General features: G+C 38.2%; 1 protein-coding gene across 1 annotated transcript in view; it reads right to left on the bottom strand.

Moving 5' to 3' along the window:
- csmd3b (CUB and Sushi multiple domains 3b) overlaps nucleotides 1-26,947 on the bottom strand; it is a 386,683-nt gene that overhangs the window by 48,993 nt on the left and 310,743 nt on the right. The window contains exons 27-47 of the mRNA XM_042434723.1: nucleotides 24,421-24,547; nucleotides 23,825-24,027; nucleotides 23,133-23,324; nucleotides 22,718-22,856; nucleotides 21,107-21,294; nucleotides 19,965-20,083; nucleotides 19,556-19,631; nucleotides 19,260-19,376; nucleotides 15,274-15,387; nucleotides 15,066-15,161; nucleotides 14,413-14,616; nucleotides 13,945-14,069; nucleotides 13,283-13,379; nucleotides 9,649-9,753; nucleotides 9,429-9,547; nucleotides 8,778-8,847; nucleotides 8,073-8,189; nucleotides 7,632-7,841; nucleotides 6,138-6,326; nucleotides 4,788-4,965; nucleotides 1,063-1,208 (exon numbers count right to left, since the gene is read on the bottom strand). Of these exons, the coding sequence (XP_042290657.1) occupies nucleotides 1,063-1,208; nucleotides 4,788-4,965; nucleotides 6,138-6,326; nucleotides 7,632-7,841; nucleotides 8,073-8,189; nucleotides 8,778-8,847; nucleotides 9,429-9,547; nucleotides 9,649-9,753; nucleotides 13,283-13,379; nucleotides 13,945-14,069; nucleotides 14,413-14,616; nucleotides 15,066-15,161; nucleotides 15,274-15,387; nucleotides 19,260-19,376; nucleotides 19,556-19,631; nucleotides 19,965-20,083; nucleotides 21,107-21,294; nucleotides 22,718-22,856; nucleotides 23,133-23,324; nucleotides 23,825-24,027; nucleotides 24,421-24,547 (2,931 nt within the window). The remainder of the gene's footprint in view (nucleotides 1-1,062; nucleotides 1,209-4,787; nucleotides 4,966-6,137; nucleotides 6,327-7,631; nucleotides 7,842-8,072; nucleotides 8,190-8,777; nucleotides 8,848-9,428; nucleotides 9,548-9,648; nucleotides 9,754-13,282; nucleotides 13,380-13,944; nucleotides 14,070-14,412; nucleotides 14,617-15,065; nucleotides 15,162-15,273; nucleotides 15,388-19,259; nucleotides 19,377-19,555; nucleotides 19,632-19,964; nucleotides 20,084-21,106; nucleotides 21,295-22,717; nucleotides 22,857-23,132; nucleotides 23,325-23,824; nucleotides 24,028-24,420; nucleotides 24,548-26,947) is intronic.

Raw genomic sequence — 26,947 nt, forward strand, 5'->3', positions numbered from 1 at the left:
GATAGAAAACAAAAGGGAAATCTAAGTGCACTGAAGGACCACAGCAAAAGATTGAAATGAAATGAAAAGCTGAAGGGCACAGACAGTTTTAGTATTGAGAAAGAGCAGCTCAGGACCAGCAAAAATACAATCTCCACAACTCTGTGGAGGGGAGATGACTCTGTGTGTGCGTGCGTGTGTGTGTATGTGTGTCAGACAGCGACAAAAACCCTTCTATATTCAGGCTGAGAGTCTTACTAATGAATTTTTTAATTGTTTTTGTTGCATACTGCAGGTTTACCCTTTCCGTTAAAATAACAAATTAGTTGCATGACCAAAGCACTAATTAAAACATTTTTTTTCTTTTTTTTTAGGGGGGGGGGGGGTTGGTTACATCTTTTTCCTTTTGGATCAATAAACTGATTTAAAGGACAATAAACAAACTAGTCTACTGATTCTATACAGTATACTGAGCAAGTAGAATCCGAAAAAAATGGACTCGTTCAAGTACTGCATTGGTAAAACCCAAACCCGGCTGCTATCATTTAGAATAGCGGGCTATTGGCTTATATTATAATAGCATTCAAAATGCCTTTTGCAAGACAAAATTCCATTGATTTAAGTTGTAAAATGTTGACAAAAGAGAACCTTTTAACAGTGCTGCAAATACCAATGGTATTCATAATACGAAAACTATCAATATCACTGCAGAGAGTCACATATTATTAGTGTGACAAGGATGTAGATGTGACAGGAAGCCAGCTTCAGTCAGATCGTAAAACGTTCCAGTGGAAGAATAAACTTTATGAGGTAGAATGAGTCAGAATGATACAAAGGAAGAAGGTCTGAATGGAACATAATGAGGATGGAGTTGAAGAGAATCTAACACACCAAACACCAAACAGATCGATGCCATCACTGCAGTTACAACTAATGATAGCATTATAGTTTTAGCAACAAAACTCAGGAAAACAAGGCCAACTGCAGACAACAGTTCGTGAGAGTTTATCAAACGATGTGTTCCACTAATACCACAGACTGATTATCGCCACTAGCTCTGTGATAATATTGTTACTGTCATACCATGATAGCTTAAGACAAAGAATCCGGCTCCAGAGAAGTCAGAGTGGAATTTGATGAGGATGATGTTGGAGGTCGAGTAGACAGACTCCAGAGCTGTGTTCCCACTAAACTGGCCGATCTGAGGAGATGATTGGTCCGGACCATCCCTATGGAGAAACAGAGAGAAACACAAGCACACAGAAAACTAGTGTTACAAAGGGACACTCAAGATCCAAAAATGAATGGACTTGATCTTTCTTTATAGAACAATAGGAGAGAAAAGTCAACCTAAAATGTAATTTGAATAAGTTATTGCTATCATCTCTGACAGTTAAATGGCTATTTGTGACCAGGAAATGGTTTCTCCAAGGCAAGAAACTAAGATAGAAGAGACTTGACGACATTTATGAGACAAAACCTGGAGCTGCTCCATTGACTGCGAATGGAGATGGACACTGTGTGACAAAGTGCCAGCTCCCGGAGTAATTGCGCATGGAGATGGGGCCATCTTCCTTTTCAAAACAATCCACACTACAATGTCAAAAAGCTCATTTAGATATAAAACCTTGCCAAACTCACAAAAGAGCAGTTCTTTTTTTTGTCTCTTGTTAACATCCCAGTTCCAAAGAACTTGTTTTGGGATGTTCAAGTTCATAAATATTGATTCAACTGTCTTCAGATCATAAGAATAACAAATGTAAATCCTGTTCTAGACTTGGCTTTAGTTTTGCCACTAATATCAGCCTGGCATTCATGAAAAGTTACACAATTACCACAGCGGGCAGACAAGAAGTCATCTGTCAACTGCCAGGTCAGGCTCTCTCTGTAATGTCATGAGCATATTTCACCTTTAATGACAGCCCCGCCAGCTGTCAGACGGGAGCTAACCAATAGCGGTCTCATTATCAGTGATTAAAAAGTATCATCATGAAGTTAAATGAAATGATTATTTCCTGCTGTTAAGTGTTTTTGGATGAGGCCAATTATACCTGTCAGGTTACGTAAGGAATCATCCCCTCCTCTTATTCACATTAGGTGGTTCAGAGTAATCAGAGTAGCCTTATTCGTTGCTGCTTATTATTGCTGATGCTCACACTCACTAACAGCTTTGAGTAGTTTACTGCAACATATGCAGTACAGAAAAGGTTTTACAGTGTGACTTGGCGCAATACAAGGTAACATCTGTGACATGTATGATAATTCGTATGATGAAATCTTGTAGTAAGCCTCCCAGTATGAGACCAATTAGCGGACAAAATGACTGTCAGGTTGGCTGGCTGTGGGCTGAGGAGACCGCTGTGAAAATCACACCTTTACCATTGACACTGTGCTCTCTACAGGGAGTCAGCTATGCGGCTGTGTCACTGAGATTGTGAGTTTTTAGTGTGTTTATGTGCGCATGCTGTCTTCGCTTTGTGTGAGTTCAGCAGTTTGTCCACTTTTCCTGACTGCAGGGTGAGGAACATGCCGTGCGCCCAAATTCACGAAAATCACAGAATCAGCTGTGGGTGGACAGCACATGGCTCAACTAGTGTTGTGGTGCAGGGCGAGAGACGGACAGACTGGATGTTGCAGAGCTACAGTACATCTACAGTACAAGCTTAAAACGGTGTATAAACAGGCCTCACTGTGATGGATGGAAGAAAAAAGTTGTTGCACTTGATGGTTAGTATTTGCAGTCATGAAAAAGTTTTGATGTGCAGCTAGAAAGTGGCAGCTATTCAATGTAAAGTGTGAGATAAAGTAAAGAATACATAGATAGAATAGAATCAAATTAAATAAAGTAAATAGAATAGAGCTGTATCAATTAGTCGATTAGTTGCCAACTATTAAATTAATCAACAACTATTTTGATTATCCATTGCTCGTTTGGAGTCATTTTTTAAGAAGAAAATGTCCAAATTCTTTCATATCTGAATATTTTCTGGTTTCTTTAGTCCTCTGTGACAGTAAATGGAATATTTTGGGATGTGAACTGTTGACTGGGACAAAACATAACATTTGAGGACACCATCTTGAGCTTTAGAAAGCAATGATCAACATATTTCATCATTTTTTGACATTATATAGAACAAACAACTAATCGGTTAATCGAGAAAATAATTGACAGATTAATCGATAACGAAAATAATCGTTAGTTGCAGCCCTAAAATAGAATAGAAGTCAGCTTTGAAATACTGATATTTAGTACAAGACTATTTTGTATTTATGTGCATCTCAGCTCTTAAGTCTCATGTCTAAATTGCTCAGTGCTTTTTTTTCAGGCTGTGATTGCACATTTTGGTTAGTTGAGCCACTATGATTCATAGTAAGTAAGGATTACAATTGTGCTGAACCATGCAAAACTGGCATAATAACTTTTCAATAGCATGTTGACAATAATAGCTAAACATTCAGATTGTATTTGGCAATGTTACTTAATTGGGCCCTGAAAGATTAGGTGGTACAGTGAGCAGGGACCAGCGTCTTTGCACCTAAATTAGAATCTTCTAAAGTGAAGTCTTCCCAAAGGTGAGGTAAACTTAAATTGAGAGTCTGTAGATGTTATAGTAACTGACTTCAGGTCACTCAATAGGATCATTTACTCAAGCAGAAAGTAAGGGAACTATTTTAAAGATACAATGTTCAGTTTCTTGGAGTGCTTGTTTTTCTCTAGAGGCAGGAAACTATTGATGTAATTCTTTGATATAGTCTCTATAGGACACTTGTGGGTCATCGAGGTACTTGTCTGGAAAAATGTACATCATGTTGCCAGAGATTCTCAATAGATAGCAACGTTTTTAGCTATTTTTAATTTCAGAGTTTGCCGACAGCTGTGGAAACAGCCAAACCTGGAAATCTGGAAGACTGACACTCATGAAAAGCTAACAAAAGTAGCAAACAGACATTTGGTCCTTCTGTGTTGGTCTAAAAATACAAAATTTCATGCAGGAAACCATTTCTTACCCTGCTGTTGTGTTTTCCCTGCTTAACCCTGCCTCTCCATTTCTGTATGCCAGACGACATTTCTACACTGCTGTCTATTTATAGGAAACTCGCTTCAGCTAAGGGGCAGCAACATGGCAACCATAGAAATAAAGTCTATTTATGGTTCTGTTGCCACCTTGTACCTGCAGATAACTATGTAACATGGTATCTGAGCACCTTTTAAACATCTAGAGTACATCCACAAAATGTCTTCCGCTGCGGCTTTCCTCAAGAAGAATAATGAGAAGTGAGAAGTCAAGGCACAAAGATATAATGGGAGAGAAAGATGTATTGTATACAATATAAGACCAACTGAGACTTGAGGATAGTGTTAGTAACAGGGGGAAGGAGAAAAAGACTTATGGGTAAAGGAAGACGGGCAAAACATGACAAAAACGAAATCATGTCAGAGTAACTTTATATTCAAGGAGAGATGTCTGTAGTCATAGTAACCCTTGCAGGAATTTAGCCAATTAGTGACCAGCTCTGAAAAGATGTTAAAAGAACATGACATCCTGTGTGAGTGTTTATCAGAAGTTCTCTGAAAATGTGGTAAAAAAAACTACTGAATCAAATAAAAAAGTTAGTAAAATAAACCTTCTGAAAGCAGCAAGAAGATGAGAAAGGACTATAGTAGGAAAAAACAGCCTTTTACAGTTTTTATTTTTTCATTTCTTCTTGGTAAAGCGTCTTGTATTATTATTAACATCAAGTAGTACTTAAATGAGGATGAATGGAGTCAGTAAAGAAATAAATATACACAACCAAGTAACACCTACCAGACAGTAATGTAGTCATATATGGGCTCAGTGCTTAGTACGGTAAAGTTGATGTAAATCCCGTGTCCAGGAGGAACTCTCACACTCCACACACAGTCCTGGAAGTTGGGGTATTCCTCAGGGTGACCAGGAGAGTAAATGGTTCCATTTAATGATGTGATGTTACCACCGCAGAGAGCTGTGAGATAGAATATTAGCAGAATTGCCCTTAATAAATGACCAGGAAATTAGTATTACCATTCTGAAGCTTGATTAATTGTCTGGGTGACTGAGAGAGAACATATCGCTATCCGTCATATAATGACCACTGGATAACACCTTAATACCTTTAATAAATTGTCATTATAGTTTTATTTCAGTTCTGCAGCTCAGGTTTTCCTCTAGAGTGTAGATGTTGCTCTTCAGTAATGTGTTACCACTGCTGAGAGCTATAAGACTGAATATTTATAACATTTCTCATTTAAGGACATAAGTGTTAGTGCTTTTAAGTCTAACCTCAATATAAATTATGAATAATAATTGGATTAATGTCCAGTCGCTTGTCATGAAGTTAAAATATTATAATTTTGTGATGTAATTTCACTTCCACAATTAGCTGGAAATGTATAATAACAACATGCCTGCCACCCTTCTAATTTCCTTTAGATTTATTCTATCCCTCTTTCTGTGGTAATGTAGTTTCTCCAATTCATTCGATATACTAGGGAACATTCTTCTTTTTTTTTATAGTGTTGAGTCACAGGTTGCATATGCTGGTAATTGCATTGCACATTCTTCACTTTGCTCTCAAAGCAACATTCAATATCAACTGGTTATAATAGAAATATCACTGTTGGGAGTTAGGAATAAAAATACATGAAATAGCTCCAGCTAGGAGTCAAATAAACTCTGAGTAATATAACTGTTTAATAATGGACTCATACTTCGACCGAGTCAGGAGAAATATGAAACATCATTACCAATACTCACAACAGTGATAAAATCAGTGCTGAAATGCTAGTACAAAGTATTTACACGTGAGGCTGTTTTTAGGAGGGATAGGGGAATACATATTCTTTCAAAAACTCCTCTTTTGGCAGTTTGCCGGTATACATGCATATTTCTAATTTTCTTGGGATTTGGTACATGATGGTCCCATGTGTTGCAAATCCCATATAAACATAAATTATATCTCTCTAAGGAAGTGAGATATTCAATATTAACAGTTTATATTCCCTTCGCAAAACAGCTCAATTTCATTTCTAGCTGTAAACATATGAAACCCTCTCTCTTCGAAGAAAAGCACTAAAGCATGCATTTAAACAGACATTGTAATTCTGTCAAAATAACAGGTACAGGGATCTGAATTACCTTCACATCGTGGGAGTGGATGGTTCCAATTCCTGCTGATTCCATGTAAACATGTCAGTGAAGCCTCCCCAATCAGAGAATATCCAGGCAGACATTCAAACGACACTGTCATCCCAACACTGAAATCAGTGCCAATCACTATGCCGTTTCGAAATGGTCGAGGGTCTGGACAACTCTGGAGCTGGTAGGCTGGAAAGATAATGACCCACCCTGAATTAGTCAAGGGAAATGACCACGAGCAGCAGTACTGCTGTTGTGCACTTTTTGAGAAAAACTAAATACATCCACTGAATAACCAATAATCATGAAATCTAGATAGTCCAGTCATAGGAAGAAGACATCAAAATGAAAAACAGCCAACACAAATAAATGAAAGTACATCAGTCTGTAAGTTGATGAAACAACAGTCAAACTGAGCAGTGACCAACAAATACAACAATGTTAGTCAAGGTGCAACAGCCATTAAAGCCATAAAAAGTTTTACTGGCCAATACTTAAAAAACACATTTATGACCAATCTTCTGTTAAAATCCTGAAAATGGACCACATTCTATCCTAAATTGAGTACTTTAAACGATCTTGCTCTTCCTACTTAAAAGTCGTCAGTACTAATTTTCACAGTGAGTTCAAAAGTGTAACTCATAATTCCTCGAGGCTAGTCTAAGAAAAAAAAACATACTCATTCCGCTCTGCAACTGAAATTTCAAAATTCTCATAGAAACACACTGAAATATGAATGCTAGAGAAAGTATCTGATAAAGAAATAACAGATTTTTCACAAATATATGGGCTGTAGACTTATGGGTATAAATTAACGTTGCTATATCTTTGACAAGGACATTATGTACCAAGAAAGTTCTTACTTGTTCAATAGATATTGACAACATTTTCTTAAACTAAATATGATATTCTGCCATGCCAAACTAGTACTTTCTGCATGAGTGAAGGAAGACAAACAGTGGTAGCAAAAATTGTGAAGAAATAATAAAACTGCTAATAGTCATATTTTTCCTCTTTGACAGAGTCCTTGTCAAGAGATAAAAGCTATTATTCATCAGCCACTGTAATTTGCACATTAATGGAATTAGCCTTAACAAATTTAGGTTATCTACAAGATTTGTCATAATAAATATATGCTCAAAACCTTTTTAGAGCCAGATAGAATAAATATGAAACTCATCTTATTTCATCACTGAAATTAATCCAAAAATGAGAATGTGTATGCACCTTGTTATTTCTTAAGAAGTCAAGACATATTTTTTTTATTGTTGGCTGAAAAAGTACATCATTTTGTTGTTAGTTGCCTCTGAGAGATGAAGTCACAGTCAGTCGTCTAAATCTAATGAAACACGTTTCCAGGTTGGCAACAGCTGCTGTTTCAGCTAAGCAAGCAACACAGTCAGATGTCTGTTTTTGTTCTCTTTGCTTAGCAAATGATCGGTGTACAAGTGAACAAGATGTTGGAGTGAAACTTGTAGTTAAGACAACATTTACCTTGATACGTGATGTGAAACCCTGGTTTGTTTTGTGAATAGTCACTGTGGAAGAAAAAGCTGGTCTGGTGGGTGGTGCTGAACAGAGGTTTTGGGATGACCGGACCGCTGAATCGGTCAATGACCGAGCCGGTCTCCAGTGTTCCACTACGGATCTCTAAGTAATCATGGATGGCTTCAGTGGAGAAGTTCACAAACTGGAGATGGATACCTGAGAAAGAAAAACAGTTTATGATATTTACAGCAATCAGCAAAGGTTAACAGACAGAGAAGCTGTCGATAAATGCTGATGCATGTGAACTTCATCTGCAGCCACCTACACTGATTGAGTATGCGGGTGAGTGAGCAATTAAATAAATCAATAAACAGATACTGTAGATACATGAAAGGGAGACATAAACAGAAAGAACCGCATAAGTCAAAAGTTGACAGTGTTTCATACCGAATCCGACAGGTAAGTTGACTGTCCATGTGCAATCTAATCCACTGGGGTAGTTGCCGGGGTAACCAGGACTTAAAATCACTCCACTTACATCTGTCATGGACCCACCACACTGGGCTGGAGGACACACACACACACACACACAGAAAGAAAAAAGAGGAAACAGTGGTTTAGTGTTGAAAGCAGCACATCAAAAGCAGGAGGATGACCTCACGGAGTACAGCAGACATGCTTCTCTTTTTTTAAAGACACTGCTATTGACCGCACACTTGAGTATCTTCAACTCGACATTTTGCATCATTTTGAATAAAGCATTAATATTCTGAGGCTTTAATGAATTCCCTTATTGAATAAATTACCATTGTACAAGTAGATGTGTGTCCAGGGCTTGCTTCCTCTAGTTTGCTTCGATGCATGCTGATGCTTTGGCACACTGTGTGTGTTTATGGCAGACTGTGACTTAGCTTTGCATCAGTTTAAGAGCTTAATCATATTCTGCACAGAATGCTAAATAATCAGCTCATCAGAGAACAGTAAATTGATCAAACAGTTTATTTTCCATAGAGTTGGAGAAGGCAAGAGAGACTTCATGCATCATTTCTGCAGCACGGAGGTTTTGCATGTACAGTATCTTAGTATATCCATGCCACATTGCATGCATGTATGTGTTTGTATATGAACTATGTACAATTGTAAAACACCTACCAAGACATAGTGGTACAGGGTAGTTCCATCTCCTAACAGGTCCAGGCATACAAGTGATGTGGGCATTTCCCTAGAAATATAAAAGCAACCACAATTATCACATGAGAGTTGGGAAAATCACCCCAGTTGAGCTTTAAATAATTGGGTTTAAAAGTAATAGTTCATGCTTTGCAGTGACTGGAACTGGAACCATTTGTATAAAAGCTGCGGATCTGCAGTAATGTAATGCTGTATATTAGTCGTGAGGAAAGTCAAACCTCCATTAGTGCTGTATACTGCACAGAAATTGGGCAGACCACACTAGAGACATACATTATTCAGGAGTTGTGCAAACCATACCAGAGTTGTATGTTTAGCAAGAGCTGGGGAAACCACCTGAGATTGGGGTTTCCTTCTGATTTACAGTTTAAATTGTACTTGGTTTGTGCAGCCAAGGGATAAAAAGAGTAAATGGCACCACATCAGAGAAGCTGAGCAGCCTTTAATGATTACACATACAGTACATTCCTGGCAGTCACTTTGCATTAAATAACTGAGAGTTGTAGTGCATGTGTGTGTTCTGTGTATCTGAAATGGCTGCTCTCCAATATGTATCTGTGCTTCTTGAGCTATAAATCTGTACATAATGATATCCTGTGGGTTGTATTTTACCTGAAGAGAGTATCCTTGTTCACATGAAAACTGTACAACGTCTCCCACCATAAATCTGTCTCCTTGTCTTATTCCATAGTTTGGAGTCTGAGGCTCTGGACATGACTCTAGACCGATAGCTTAAAAGGAATGTTAAATAAACATGATTATAAAAGTTTCAGTCAATATTATGTGTATATAGCATATGCCAAGGACAAAACCATAAAGACAAGCATCCTACCTGTGTATTCCAGGTGAAAACCAGCAGCTGAGACACTAATATCAGAGCTGAAGCTGAGATAGAGGTTGTTAGATGTACTATTCAGGAGAGGGGGGATGGTGGTGCCTGAAAGGAGGGAGGGAGAGAGAGAGAGAGAGAGAGAGAGAGAGAGAGAGAGAGAGAGAGAGAGAGGAAGAGAGCAACAGAGGACCATGATCACATTTTTTCTTCAATTTTCAGCTGAGGCTTAAAAGCAACTGATCCTAGTTATCTGACAGCAAAAGAAACAACAAAGGCTTCCCAAACCTACATTTTCACATTTTTTTTTGTTTGTGAAATGTTCTTGAAGGAGGTAGAAGGGATTTACTTTTATTTCAGACATCTATTTTATTTGAAACCTCTTTTCAAATGTTGGCTTGACCTACTTAGTGTAGCAATGCAGAATACAAAGTGAAAACTGTAATGCACAACTGAAGCAAAGCTGGCACAGTTCAACAGTGTATCTCTGTCAGGGGTTTTCACAATAAAAAAAACATAATGGATGATGCACTCTAATGTAAAGGAATATTAACCTCCTCTAATCTCCTTATCAGTGGAAATGTCATTGGCTTGGCCTGCTCCTTCTCCTGATGTTAGCCACTTGAGGAGTTTTATATTTTCCTCAAGGCCAGTTAACTGTGAGGACAGCCTGTTTTTTTTTTTTGTTCAGTGTGAGATGTGTCAGCAAAACTTGCAAAGTTGCTTAGACATTCTTGTGAAACAACAGTGAAATAGGCTAATGGATGTTATTGGTTGCCTGGTTTGAGGGGAATTAATTAGCAGATTTTTGAACAGTCTGCCGCCCCCCTGCTGGTCCTGTTCACATTCCAGAGGAAAATCTCATTCATTATCATGACGGAAAATAAAAAATGATTTTTCTGTAGTAATAAATGATGAATGATTATGAATAATTAACTGTATGGATTTAACCATAATAGTTATTTTGGGATATATGACAGTATTAATGAACTGTTGTAATTAACCCTAGTAAAAAAGTTTCATCATTGCCCTGCATGTATTTACTCAATGATATTTTACAGTGTAAAGAAGTGGAATCGGTTTCTTGGTCATTTCATTGCCTACCGTATAATATAAGCTTTTATCCTGATTCTTATAAAGATGCCAAGCCCTTCCATTGATTATTTAACACAACCTGCAGATAACCAGATGACTTTGCTTCCTTGAAAGCAGCATTAGAAACCACAGAAGATGCTGACTCCCCCCTTGGACTGCTCCTTGAATTACACGAGTGAATGAATCCAAAGTAGTAGTCAGTGCTGACGTCCAGACAGGTCACACTAAGGTCACAAAAATGCCTTTTTTGGTACTCTGTGGAGTTCACTTTTTATGAAATTTCTTTCTGCAGGAAAAAATGAGAGGAAAAATGTAGTGTGGAGTTTTCATTCTCCATGTATGTGGGAACTATGGAAGGAAAACATAAACACATATATCAACAATGTTTAAGTTGATATCATTAGATATGTGTTTTCATGGACCAAAATTTCAGTTTTGGGATTTTCTGGATGAGAGGCTTTAAGAATTACATTGTAGAAAAATGGACAGAGCTGCTGCTGCTGTGTGAATTGAAAGGTTCTTGCTGTCACACAAGACATATCACTGACACAGCTGATATAGATAAGGGCTAAGCTACAAAACCGCAAAACAATCATGGAAAGTAGTAAAACAGAGCAGTAAACTTTGTATTTTATGCTATTGAACTTGATCATAGAGATACATCACTGGCAATTACAGTTTATACTTGTTGTAGTTATGTTGTTGTTTTTATTCAGTTGTAAATATTAAGCATATGATATAAAAGATAAAACAACATTGTTCAGTAAAATTTGGGAGCATTTAAAAATGTCAATTCATGATGCACCCTGGTAGCCTCCTGAAAATGCCAAAGATTTGATGGTCCAGATGAAATTGCATTTCGAGAGTATCTAACATCTGTATCACCTGATCAATAGACAGGCGAGACATAATGTTAGGACGAATTTGATTATAATGTTGAAAAGTGGGTGTGTCATAGTGAATCTTAGCTCTGTACCACTAAAAGTTGAAGATTGATTGATGGGTGGATGTCATGATGTTATTGATTGAAATGAGTTGGTTCAAGCCAATGTGAGCAGACGACATATCTTGTTTTACGAGAAGACAACATGATTGGATTTTGATATGAGAATACAAAGAAATTGATTTTTTTTGTATATATTGTTAAATAGGTGCACAATATGACTAGGGATGTGATCTAAAAGGGTTAAAAAGGCATTTTTGATTTCATCTCAACTTTAAATGTGAGAATTTGATGCTTTTCTTGGTGTTACATCATAGTAAATTGAATATGTTCAGCTTTTGGACTGTTTATTGGGCAAAATAATAAATGTTATTTAATGACACCACCATGCGCTCTAGGATTTTGTGGTGGTAATTTTTCACAGTTTTATGATGTTTTATAGATCAAGCAAATAATCTATGAATTGAGAAAATAATCGATGGATTAATCAATGATGAAAATAATCGCAAGTTGTAGCCCTATTTACCACACAACCACAACATCTGCAGTTAAATTCTGGTTGCGAACCTTTGTTACATGTCATGCATTTCTCTACTCCTGTTTCCTCTCTCTGTCCACTTTCAACTTTCAAATAAAGGCGTGTGTTTGACAGATGATGTCATAGGTTGTTTAGGAAACATCCATTCCCAGTAGCGAATTAGATTGTAAGAGGATCAATTAGCTATGCAACAAACACGTCTCATATGTCTTTCAATGAATCACAGATAAAAGAGCAAATGTCAGTGGATGTGTTCCTCACCCCCTGCTGGGAGATGCAGAATGGGACCAGTACAGCTCTAAGTGTAATCTTAGCAGGGAGCCACATGTCTCAAAACATGACAACTTGAAGTGTTTTTGAACTTGATTGCATTTAACTGTCAAGATATATTTGCTGTGATCAGGTTACAACAGTGTGTCTTCTCCTTTATATAGTCAATAGAGTGTGAATGCTTGTGCAGGGCCCCTGGCTTTGAAATTATTATTTCACCACACCTAACCTGTGCAGTTGCGACAGGCCTGTTTTAATGAAGATGTTAAATGTTCTTCAGCTGTATACTCTCAGTTAGTCAGACAAGTTACTACCAAATGAACTGCTGCTATCTCAATTGGGCAGTAGAATAGGTGACCCTAATTCTAGCTTTCGTGAACATAATAAACTTCTCTGCAGATGTTTTGTTAAGATTTCACCAGGAGATGTCAACAAGTGTTCACACAAGGTTGAATGAATTTGCAAAACTGATTGTCAGTGATAAATGATTGATATATTTTGATCACCTATAATCTAGAGCTAATTTTTGAAAAAAAGCTATTAGAAATACTTCCATAATTGCAATTTAATTCTTAATTGTACTGTATGATTGATTTCTAGTGGACAGTAACTATATTGTTAGCTAGTAACAAAGAACCCATGTGCTACCATAAAACTGAGATTGCAAATTTGCTAATCTGATGCAATTTGTGTTTTTTTAAATTGCTGATTTGCCTGGTTACATTTAGGCAAGAATGGCATTTACATGCATAACTCTGAGTAACTTGTCTTTAAAATACTGAAAAATTTACCAGAGTAGCTGCCCAGTCTTGGTGCGTGGTTGTCGGCACCATCATAGAAATCCAGAGAGTCCCAGTTATGCTCAGTGGCAAAACTCACAACTTGTATCTGGAGAGACAGATAATGAGACGGTAAGTAAGAAAGTAATAGATTTTTTATTTAGCTCTTGTTTTGTTGGCTTTGTTGTAAGCACGTAGGTTGTTATTTTAATGCATCTAGTAAAATGAACAAATGTGCTTATTCTAAGAACAAAGTCATAAAGGTAATAAAATACATGGTATCTTAAAAGACACAACTTTCAATGAAACTGTCAAACAACCAAAAAAAAAAAATAAGATGTGAGGTAGAGCTGTGTGTTACAAAAAACAATCATTAAATTGATGAAAAACTAAATGTTCTGAGGTGTCTGCCAAACATTTCTAACAGACTCCATTTTGTGTCAGAGTCATCTTTGTCTTTGCATTTGTCCGTGAGAGCGGTTTAGCTTCACGGAATCAAGCATTATCTCTCACAATTAGATCCTATCTAGTTATCTCTGGATGCTCCCTCTTTCACAAACCATCCATCCATTCATCCTTCTAATAATATCTTATCTTCTCTGACATCCTGCCTGCTCAGCTTTTAAGCCAATGATACATAGGTCAGCCAGGAAGCAGCATGTGACAAGCGCTACCTGTATTCCAGCCCCTTCTGGAACAGAGACCTTCCACACACAGTTCTGGTTGTTGTCGTACGGCTCTGGATAACCAGGTGAAAGGATGGTCCCGCGACGAGAGGTCAACGCACCCCCGCAGGGAACTGAGAGAGAAGGGTGAGCAGACATGCCGAGCAGAAGAGTACAGAAAGAAGAGAAAAGCAGAGGTTAAAACAACATTTTGTCAGCGAGTTATTAGAGAGCAGGAGAAGGTGGGTTGCATTAAGTCTCTCCACTGCAGAGAGGGAGACGGAAAAAGGCCTATGTGACATCTCTAGCATAGGCAGGCCACAACACTATTTGTGTTTGGGCTGTCTTTATTTGTTTGTAATTGTTTTTGAAGTGGAGAGTCCATTAATATATTATTAATAATAATGCATTTCATGATGTTACTGCATTCTGAGCAGGAAAACATGTCTTCCGTTTACTTTCTGGATTCATACATACCTATACAAGTTGGCAGGGTGTCATTCCACTGTGCCAGGTTGTCCGGTACACTCTCACAGCGTATGGCAGTAGAGCCATGCAGGACGTAACCAGGGTTGCACTCAAACTGCACCAAGGAGCCAACTGCAAAGTCATTGCCAAGACGTCTCCCAAAGCGTGGCTCAGGGACTGAACTACACTGGGTGGAGCTGGTCCGAGGTACAGCTGTTAAATGAAATAAGATGACACAATTATTAAAACATACCAATGTCAGCAGATTATTAGTTAAACTGTGGTATTGTGTATAAAAGGTCATATAAGTCATATATAAATAGGTCAATATGAAATACCCTTATTACTCTTGTAACTCAAGGTTTTTTGACGCAGTAACTAGTTTTACATACAACATCTAGTCTCTGCTGTTGGGAGGAAATTTGTATGAAAATGTCAACATGAAGTACACCTGCTAAGCCAGTATTGCAAACCCAGAGGCCTACTGTAAGTCTACTTTATTAGTTTGACAATTGCTGTTTTTGATTATTATTGTTATGCAGATTTTGCTGAAATACTGCACACAACTACTCCTACTATTACTAATAACAATAAATGTAGTCCTTTAACTATAAATTACTATTTCATTGACCTAGCCTCTTGGCTACTTTTGATTTGCTGACCTTGGTAGACAAAGTGGAAGCCCTTAGCAGTTTCTGGTCCGACTGTAGTAAACTTGATGGTGATCTGATTACCAGAACTCAGAGGGAGAGATTCACCTAGAGAGAGAGAGAGAGAGATAGAGGGAGGTAAAAACACAGCAATAAAGTTAGAACTCATTTAGGCTGTCCATCCATTTGCTCATGTATCCATCTATCTAGCCATCCTTACCAGAGTGGGACCCAGAGAGAGATGACAGTAGTGTATTTTGTTGAGTGGGCCCATCATAGATCTCTACCACATCGTTTAGAGATGTCTGGAACAACACAAACTGACCAAAGAGGACTGGGAACAAAAAAGGGAAAAAAAGATGGATAAAGAGAGAGGTTAACCTCACTTGAAAGGTAGCAAATTATTATTCCATGCCACTGTCTGCACTTGACCCTCAAATGATACAATTAACCTATAATACCTCATTTAAATTTTATTAAGCTGCAGTTTCAAATTTGAAGTCAACTATTGGCACAAAATGACATATCATGACATTTCATAGTCAAAACATCACCTTGTCTTCATCATGGGCTAGTCCAACACACCTCTCTGTCTGCTGGCAAATCCGTGTTGTCAAGCTAGTAGGAAATCTAAGTGTTGGCCAAACTCTACTTACTTTTATCAACATATGCCATTTAACAAGATAGTTTTCAGTCTCCTCCACTATATATTTGAGCAGGTAGAGTAAACGACACATGTGGTGGCCTGTCAAACCTATATTACAAGTACTGCTAGCCCACAGACCCACAAAGATGGCTTACATTGGCTTAAAATCAATCCTGTATTTCCCACTAGGAAGGAATGTCAGCACCGTGCCCTTAATGACATGCTACAGTTGTAAGGACAGTTGTTTTACTCTGCTTCAGTACGATAAAAGGTCAAAATACTGCAGCAGTAACCAGGAATCAAACCCAGGAATCCCATGTGATAGCTGGAGATTCTGCTGCTAAACCATGAATTTTACAGTGTAGCTGTAGTGGCAGGTAGCATTAGAGAACCCCCTGGAGGCTTGAGGCCCCCGTATTTGCTCAAACTAGTACAATTCTCTCTGTCTTGGATGATCATTGTGACTTTAAACCAATCATAAGTCGAAAATCAGTAGCTGTAGTTGTATAAATAAAAATCTTTTTGCAGCACATTGAAACACACACACACACACACACATATCACCTCTCCATCTCTTCCTCCCTCGCTCCCTCTCTCCATCTCCGCCTCTCTGGCCCCAAAGGCTGAGGTGTAAAGGATTAAATCTGAACATTGCCAAGGATATTCGGCTATAAGAAGGTCACTGGTCACTTTGTACAAGGCTGTTTCTCTCTGTGGGAGTTCTTTTCAAGCACGATCCGCATTTTGCTACAGCGTTGCTCTGGCTCTGACTGTGCTTTTATGTAAAATCTAATTTTCGTGTTAAAATAATGACAAGGAGCAGGGGGGACTTCCTATTGGATCTGAATTGTTCCTGTGGGTGTGAAAGGGAATCTGACAATCAAACAAATCGTCAAAAGAGTATAGTTCTCTAGGGTAGATGAATTAAAACTCTTCTACTCATGTCTTATTGCCCTTTCATAGCTGTACATCAGGATGTGTATAGTAGTAGGATGTTGAGTGGACATAAAGAATGACAAGATTCAGCTTGTCAGCAGAAATAGTTAAAAGCTCCCGCTGTGTATAGATTCTAAGGAAATCAGAGTGATTAAGGTTTCCATCATTGCTCACTGTGATATCGACATACTGCAGAGCAGGTGGATGAGTTCACAGTTGAAACCATTCAAAACAGCACAGATTTCAGGCAGGAAGACACGCATGCACCAGCGTTCCCACACAGAGTCATTAAGCATCAACACACACTGGGGAATAGCTTACGCACTGTTAAGGTCTCACAGTGGATTTCTCTCACACTGAGATAACGAAGGACAACATACTGTATATACGTACCAGCACACAAAGACGCACAAACAAGGCCACACACATACACACACAAGTGAACACAGCAGTATTTTCCCACGCTGAGTTAACCACACAACTTATTGGTAGTGAGTTTCCTCTGTTCTGCAGTCATATACACCCAGTAGATCTGTTCAGTCACTCAGGTTGCAACATGTCCAGCGAAGTTATAATCAATCCGCTGGATCTGTTATCAAATGATTGAAAATGTTTCACTATTCATTTGAAAGGCTTCTTCAGCTCTTGACATCAGATGGAGAAAACCTGGGCATCGTTCCCTGTGGAGCTGCCATGCCTCCCGATGAGCTGCCTGAGTGGGTGTCCTCGACCATGTCCTCATTCAACAGGAGGTATGGCATCTCCATGGGGATAAATGCCAAGAGTTTTCCCCACCTGGTGATAGAACTGAAGAAGCAGTTTGTATGATTGGGGAAACATCATCAACCATTTAATAACCAGTCCAGTGGAAGGATTTCAAACAGTTTTCAAAGCAAAGTTACTGCAACCTGGAGCCTATAACCTTAAATTAATGTAAGATCACAAATTACAGATATTTTTTATGAGAATGACAGCTGCTTAAAAATCTGGGCATGGTGTAAAACTAAAGCTTTGTTTAACAAAACAATCTCTGTCTCTCACTCTGTGTGGGAGGTTCAGGGAGGCTTTCTGTGTGTCTCATACAATATGTAGGCCAACCAAATGTTAGCTCCTCTCAGTCAAAATGTCTACATGGAGATGACACTCCAAAAGCTGCTACGCAAATATAATAAGACAGGAACCATCAACAGCCTCAGGGAAAGCTGCTATTTATTCATAACACCACAGGGCATAATTGGTCATTATATCCACCAATTACTGATTGTTTATAAAAGCTCAAGTCATACCCAATGAGTCATGCTAATGTTCAGTCAACCAATAATTTAGATGTCAATATGTGGTATTAAGATAGGATATTATAGATATAAATGTAAATGTGCACATCTTGAAAACTGATACTTGATACTTGATACTACAAAACAATCCCTACAAGCTTTTTCTGGAGCTCTCAACCACATCTGCTGGTGTCAAACTATGTCAAGAATGAACATTTATGTTTAATTTTTAGCCAGAACAGACAAGACATCCTAACAGTGCTATACAATAATAACAACTACTAAATTTGCATGTCAACTGATCTGTCTCCATGACAAGTGAGCAAATGACATGTGCTGATGAAAACCAGGATACAGTTGAAAGCTCCAGAAAGAGCAAGTAAGTGGACCTTAAATCGGGATTGTTTTGTCAAATTACTATTTCCAAAAGCAAAAATAAACTTTAATACTTGACATTGACACTGTTTGTAGTTATAACAATGTTAAACTCAGAGGTAAATTCGATTTAACCATAAATTTAACTCTTTATTCTACAGAGTATGAGAGACATTTAATATAATAATATGGTATATGCTACTAACATGAACAGTTCCAGACGATGTTACTAGCAATACCAATTATCAATGATTTTTTACACACTATTTCTGATAGCACCCTTCTTATTCCTTATCATGACCAGTAGAGGTTCACATGTCCTCTAAATGACCCCAGATTCCCAACACAGCCTCACTTAATGAGAAGAACCCCCTACAATATTCATACATTCATAACGTATCAATTATGCCTGGTTTAAGGACCACCGATCAAACATGGCACGATAAAAAAAAAACTGCCTCATCTTGAAATGTCACTTCATTTGAAGAAACCCTGACCTGGAATCAAATAAATGATCATAGTGTCTGTCTTTTGATCATCTGCAATATCTCCACTGATTCTCGTTGCAGTTTAAAAACCCCAAAGGGGCCCTTCAGGGGCTTCCATGGTATCCCCATTATAAATCAGACAAGTTTTAATGTCACTTTGTTTCACTCAGTAGAAGAACAATAAGAGCATGTCACACAAAACACGTCAAAGAAAATTGTGATCACAGGTTTCATTCTCAAATGTTGTCTCTTCACCTACACTTCAGAACGCTTTGCACTTGCATTTAAACTCTTTTTAAGAATAAGGAATAAATTAGCTTAATAATGAGTACTTTTTACTGCAGTTTTCACTCTAGCAAACTCAACTGACACATATAGGTATATAATTCTATAAAATATCCTCAGATGGTATTCTGTCATAGAAAATCTTGTTGATTGCAACAGTTATATAATGTGTTTATTATACCATGTATATGAATGAACTTACCAAACTCTCTAGGTACAGATATAGAGTAGACACATGTTTGTCCAGACGTGTAATTTCTGGGGAAGTTTGGTGATAAAACAGTCCCCTCTGATCCTGTAGAACGACTTCCACAGGGAGCTGGAGACAACACGTGTACACAAACACACAAGGACAGGACAGGAAGTGAGGCACATAATCACACACACATACAGAGATGATAACAGATTGTTGAACTTAAAATAAAATAAGTTTAAGCTGTGTGTGTATGTGTGCATGGATTCTTTCTTTTATTATGTGTGTGCTTTAGTGTGTGTTACCTTGACAACTAGGCAATGCCCTGTTCCATCCAGGTCTGCCATCATCTCCCATACTGCAGGTTAGAGTAGAATATCCCTGCAGATAAGAAGAAAAAAGAAATACTGTAGGAAAAGCAACCAACCAACCAGCCAACCACCAATCCAACCAACCAACCAACCAACCAACCAACCAACCAACTAACTAACCAACCAACCGACCAAACGTCTAATATCCCATCCCAAGAACCAACCAACCAATGAACCAACCAGCCACCAATCCAATCAACCACTAACCCAAACCAACCAACCAATGAACCAACAAGCCACCAATCTATCCAACCACCCATCTAATCAACCACCAACCAACCAACCAACAGACAACCCACTAACCAACCAACCACTCATCCATCCATCCATCCAATTTTTGTACCTGCAAAACATATCCAGCTTCACAGTAGAAGGTAACAGTAGAGCCAAGCTTATAATCAGATCCCAACCGGGTCCCATTTAGAACCACACCTGGGTCGAAACACGATTCCCTCAGCTTGGCTGGACAGAGAGAAAGAGATCAAGAGAGTGAGTGAGAAGATGAGGCAAAGAAAAAGCGACAGGCACACATGAATAATAAGGCAAATTAATAATAACTCAGTCCCTAGCCATAATCTAATGAGGCAGGCATTTCGTTGGCCTTTTTAACAGTCTGTTTGACTTAGCTTCCTTTGCCAAAGATGGAGCAAGAACGATAACTTCATCCCCTGGCTTTTGTATGCTACATGAACCTTGTAAATTATGGCTTTGGCCCCCCTCCCAAAAGATTACCGGCCAACCTGCATCAACTTAAGACTTAATTCCTGAGTCCACATGAAGCCAATGTTAATTCTTTTGTGCAGGTGAATCAATCTCATCCCTCTGACACATTACCTCAACAGACACTAATTCAACAGGGAGTTTGGTATGAGCAATCATTCTTTTTCATCTTAAAATCAGCATGATGCATGCTGTCATCACTGTGGGAAGCTAACTGCATGGCACTGGTGTTGTATACATGTAGAGAGTGTTTAGGGGCAGTACAGTAGTCGTCTTTGTTAAATGTGAAAGTTCTAAACAAATTCTGGAGATATCCTGTCATCACAGGAGACATCTGAAACTTTCTATCATGTTAACTGTGAAAACCTTTAAGAGTATTTTCCAAAGCTAGTCTGGTTATGAAAAACAGATAAAACAGAAAACAGCCCCTGGTGTAATTACACCAAGCAGAGTATATTAAAATCATGTTTCAACATCTGACAGTTACAAAGTGGTTAAAAACACTCCCAGTTGGAACATGTGTCTACTTTCTATTTTTTTTAATGTTTTGTTTTCATCAAACAAGACATACATGTGTTGAGTCTATTTCCAGGTGATCTAATCATGATTTATATTGTGAGTGTATTTAATGATCATACTGTACTGAAACTTGTCTGGTCTATTAAGAAGTCCCCAAGCTGTAAAGACTTGAATATCCCTCCTAAACCTATTCCAGTCCTATATACTTTATATAAGGAAGGTGGTACTATTAGCAGAATATTTTACCTTTGTATTCCAGGTGAAAGCCAGTGTAAGAAACAGACCCATCACTGCGGAATGCTAAATGCATGGTGTTTGAACTGCTCTCTATCCGTTCTGGGAGTTTGCTGTCCTGGAAGCTACCAATCAGAGGACTGTTGCTATCTGGACCATCGTAGATATACAGGAAGTCATAGTTTGGCTCAATGTTGAAACTAGAAATAGATGAAGAAAAAGGCAAATAGGAACAAGGGGTAGGGGAGCAAATGAGGACAACAGAGGTACAGACCAAGTTTAATATTTTAGCACTGAGTGTCCACCAGGAACTTAGTGTTTTACATACTTGTTTTTGTTTTTTAATAATAGAAAGCATATGCAGAAAGTCCCCGAGAGTGATAAGCGCATAGAAGATTTTCAGAGCATTTTCAGAGCACTGGATGGTAGAAGCTATGATTTCAATTTTCAGAAAAAAAGTGTTGCAGTCCCAAAGGGTTTTTAAACTCTCATACATTAAAAACAGAAGTCAGTTTTTAATTTAGATTGATTCAAGCATTTGTTGCAAGATAAAGAAAAAGAGGACTGGCAGTTAGAAGTCTTTTATCATCTCATATGGAGTGATAATTTTCTTTCTATGGCCACTGCCGCTGAAGCAGTCTGAAAGATACCAGGAAGTCGACTCACTTTTTTATTAGTTCTTAAACCTGTTATCAATTGTTCAACTCATTTAAAATTTTGGGGGATTGCTCTATGGATGTTATTGACAATGTCTGTTCATCCAACACTTTGACCATACTAAAATGATTGCCATGGGATTTGCCACAGACATTTGTTGTCACTACAGGGTGAATCTCGATGACTTTGGCAATCTCCAAACTTTATCGAAACTTCTATTTGTCCAGCACTGGCATACCTCTGAACAGGGTGCGATTTGTGGAAAAAAATCAGATGGGGGATGTTTTTGAAACGTTTTTTTATTCATGGAAATAAATCAGAACCACAGTAAGCCTATATAGACTATGAAGCATATTAGGCTATTTCTTTCAACTGTTAAAGTAACGTTAATAAAGTAATTATGACCTTTAATAAAACTATTACAAAATATGGACTTGACCACTGCATTTGCAGGAATATTTTAATCCATTTTATTTATTTAATTCATCAAGTAGCGTGATATTTTCACTCTCAGCGATGTGATGTCAAGTTCATGCCTTGTCCTTTCCTCATCCAGACATATAGGAGATGTGATAATATACAACAAAACAGAAGGTCAAATGCTAATTTAACATGCCAGAATTAAATCCCCCAACTCTCCTTTCAGTACTGTGGATAGCTTGGCCAGACGTGCCAAAACACTTAAGTGTCATTCTTGCATGTCACTGTTTATTTCAGCTCTATGTGAAAAGAAAGAAACATTGGGCAAATCGCACCCTGCCTCTGAGCTTTACCTCTGAAGGGTCAAAATGGAGAGACATAAGTTATGTGTTCAAATGTTGCCACCTCAGTTAGGACAGTGCCTTTGTCCACTGTGATTACACATTTCATTGTACAGTAACAGGAGGTCAGTAAAGAAAACCCTGGATAAGCAAAGGTTTCAAAACAATCAGTGGACTTGGGCAGTTACACCAAACGACAGGTTACCTGATGAAGGCCAGTGACAGAACAAAGTCAGAGTTGACAGCAATGAGCCAATCACAGTCCTTGGAATGGGGGTAGGGATGTGGGTAGTTGGGAGACAGTATAAATCCATTGGAGCCTGTCAGGTTTCCTCCACAAGGAGCTATGATGGAAACACAGGTGACAATATACATTAATTCTATTAAAGTCTTAAAACATTTTTTAAAATTTTGTTTAGTGATTATAAGTCATTGGATTTATATGATTTTTATGTATTCAGCAGCAAGTTCAGACTTCTAAACATCTTTTTACACAGCTCTCCTATAGGTCACTCACAGAAGTGTCCTTGAGTAAGGTACTGAGCCCTAAACAACTCCAGTTGTGTATGCAGTACATCTATTCAATGTCCCTATAAATATAAGGAAGATGGACTTTTCACCTAGGCAGACAGGCGGGCTTGGCTGCCAGTAGTATCTGTTATCCACTTGTATACAGGTGATTTTGTCGTCCCCTTGGAGCTCGTATCCTGGGTCACACTGAAAGGACACTGAATCCCCCGGCTCACGGCCATCTCCACTACGACTGCCATTCATTGGTACCCCTGGGTCCCTGCAGGCTGTGGCTACTGAGCCTGCACAGAAACAGAGGGGAAGAGAGGGGAGAAAGCAGGGAAATGGAGGAGAAAGAGAGGAGGGGAATTGTAAAAATCTGTGTCACAACGGATATCTATTGCTATTAAGCTAATGCATGAACCCAGTGCCTAACCTTATCTAAAAATAGTAGTAATTCAAGTAACTGTTTGCTACTCTATTATGAAGTATCTGCTGAGATAATTTCTGGCTAGTAAAATGAGGTTTTTAAGCAGAATATTTATACAGTTTTTGATCATATCTTAATTATTGGAAATGTTGAAATTCAGATGTAGAACCACTAGAAATAATATATTCTTATTCATCCTTTTGAGGCTCACTTAGTCTAGTCTTTGATGCATATAAACACAGATAAAAGACAAATGTAAAGTAAAAGATGATTCAGGAAACTGCATATCAAAAACCATAAATTGAACATTAGTAGGTAAATTTCATAACTCCTGTCCTTGTATTAATGTTTATAGTTGTAGGTATTACTTACTAGAGAACTGAATAGCGAATCCTGACTTGCTGATGTAAAAATCAGTCTCAAACTGAACAGTGACAGTGTTCAGTGTAGAGTGGATTCCCTCGGGTAGCAGAGAACCACTGAGCTCTGCCAAAGACATTTCATTCTCAGGTGGTCCATCCCAAACCTTCAGCATGTCGTGGCTGGCTTCAGTGTCAAAAGCCAAGAACTGAAGACTGTAATTTATAAGAAAAGTGTAAACATAATCAGAGGAGGACCAACAATTAAAGACCCACAATGAAAAGCTATTATGAGAACCATTCTGATGGCACTTCATGGATGTTGATACCTTTTCGTGGTGATTTCATATGAGTAATAAAGCTGCCAAACCACATGCTAAAGTCAATTGGTACTTGTATAAAAAATATTTTTCTATTTACAATATGCTTATTAAATTAGAGAAATACATCCAGTATAGTAGCTCAGCAGGTATAATCATAATGCAATTTCAGATTTTCACACCTGCAAACTATTTTTCATTCCCACATTTCTGCAAATGTTTTTAAATAGGCACTGCAATGAATCACACTGTTTAAAATATTGGTATGGTTTTCAGATGCCCACATTACCTCACAATGTTTCCTGAGTCCACCTCAATGGTCCAGGTGCACCGTAGGTTATTGTCATAGGGAAACGGGTATCCAGGGGAGAGAATCCGCCCTGAAGACTCACCTTTAAAACGACCACCGCATTCAGCTACACACACACACACGTAAAGAAGAGAAACATTAGAGACTGTTAATCCTGTATGTACCCACATACAACTCACCAAAATGTTCCTTTAGTTTGTTTGTATATCTGATTATTTGTAAGAATTGTCACAACATTGAAAACACCATCAACTCAAGCCAACCAATGAGTAAATAATGATGGTTTCCATGTGTTACTGGATGTATGACTAGTCAACCATTTATCGGTCTGAGACACTTGTTTATCAAGATAATCGGATTTACCAGGTGCACCTCACTAGCCACTGAGGAGTGATTAAACGATCACTACAGAGACAAATGGATTGAGAAAGAAGCTAACTCTCTTCCTGTGTGTATCTCTGTCTATCTCACTTTTTCTCACAAAAGAGTGGAGACAAAGTGCTGATTCTGCATTCCTCCCTAAAGAAATCACCACACATTATATAACAGAAAATAATCCCCCCCCCCCCCCCTCTTTGTCTCTCTTGGTTATACACTTTCACAATCTCTATCCCCTCTCTGCTTCCCCTCCCTCCCTGCGTTCCTCCTCCCTTAGGCTCCCCTCCCTTCGTCACTAGAATATATTATTTTGAGTAAAAGGAGCAATATTAAGAGTTGGGATGGGGCAAAAGAGAGGAAAAGAGGCAAAAGAGATAGAAAAAAGGAGAGAATCAAGGGGAGTAAAGAACAAAACACTACGGGTAATAATAAGAAGCAATATAATATTAAGACTGGAGGTTAGCTGAGGTCACAGTATGTCACTGCTAAAATATAAAGTCAGGGAATATCAGCCAGTGGTTTTATGAGTGTTTCATTATTGATAGAAGGAGAGAGACTTATTAAGCTGAATCCAAAATCAGAAGTTCAGAGGCAGCAATGAAGGAAGAACGGTGCTTAAAACATTGGGTTTGCTGTTATGCTTATAACTTCCATCTGTGGCACAGCTACAGCAGCGATTTCATGTATCTGTCTGTCTGTAGCATTTGTGTAGGTTTTATTAGAGAATCATCCAATCAAATACCTACTGGCAAGGACTCCAAGTAATACAAATCAGAGCCTTTCAGACATACCAACACACTGATGGATGTGTGAGAATGTGCCTGAGTTCTGGAGCTCTGAAATTGCACAAGCAAGTAAATGACCATTATTGACTTGTTGACATCAATATTCAGAGCTGTGGTTTGTATTTTCCCATTGGTTTGAAGCCTTGAAAAATGAATTAAAAAGGCAATGATGTTATAATGGAATATTTAGAAATACATCAATGTTCAAAGGGGGAGTTGCTTCCCAGTAGGTTGCTTTGTTTCCCTAAAATGGCCATGCTTTAATACAGTGGTTTGTAGCAGAACTAAATCGATTAAAATGTGTTCATGAAGCAATTCTGACAAATAGGTTTGTCACTTGGCCCTTAATAGAGTAAGAATGGCATAAAATACAGGTTAAAAATAAGCAGAGAGACAATTATTACAAGAGGTTTGATCTGCAAGTATCTTGTTTAAATACATAGCAAAGCATTGTGTTGGGGGGAGGTGGGTGGGGGTGAGGGGGGTGGAGGGTGAAAAAGTCAGTCTCCAGGAACAAGGAACAAATCACCCACTGCAGGAAATGGATCAATTGGGCAGAGGGAGTCCAGGTGGTAAATTTTCCTAGATAAATAGGCTTCTCATTGAGACTTAAAAACTACCACAGTGTGTGATATCCTGCGAAAATCAAAAAGACGATTGCACAGGAAATTGGCCTCCACCTGTTTTCCTTCCAGATTACTGAATGAATGTTCTGTGAGCAGAGAAAACTGACCCTGCACTATAGTGTGGGCAGGTCCATATAGAGTAATGCTTACTGCTAGCTAAAATGTGTATGTACAGTACACTAGGTGAGTTCACAGTATACGAGATATTCCAGCTGGAGAATAGGTTGATACAATAATCAATTTTGGAAGAAAGAACCCTGAAAAGAGAAAAGGAACCTACTTTTGCAACTCAGTCTCAAATCACAATGTAGTTAGCTACATAGCTACATTGGTCCATGCAAAATGTATTAGTTTCACATTCACAAATTGTGAGATGCGTACGTTTTTTTTTGGCCTATTCCTAAACATCATATACATTCACTGAACCAAGATAATGAAAATAAAATGCACATTTCTCGCTAGATATGTTATCAAAATGCATTTTAATGGCAAAACTATCTTAAAATATTGTATTTTCCACTGAGAATAAAAGGAATGTCAGACTTTTTTTTTGTTTTCACAGACAGAAACCTGACAGTCACATGATGTGGATGCAGGCCAGTAGAAAAAAAAACCCTGTAGGCATCTCACAATTTTAGAGTCATTATTGTGAAACTAGTACATTTTGTGCTGTGGACCAACGCAGCTATTACACATTTTGATGTGACAATGGGTTGA

This window comes from Thunnus maccoyii, chromosome 15 (assembly GCF_910596095.1).
Source record: "Thunnus maccoyii chromosome 15, fThuMac1.1, whole genome shotgun sequence".
Lineage (NCBI taxonomy): Eukaryota > Metazoa > Chordata > Actinopteri > Scombriformes > Scombridae > Thunnus > Thunnus maccoyii.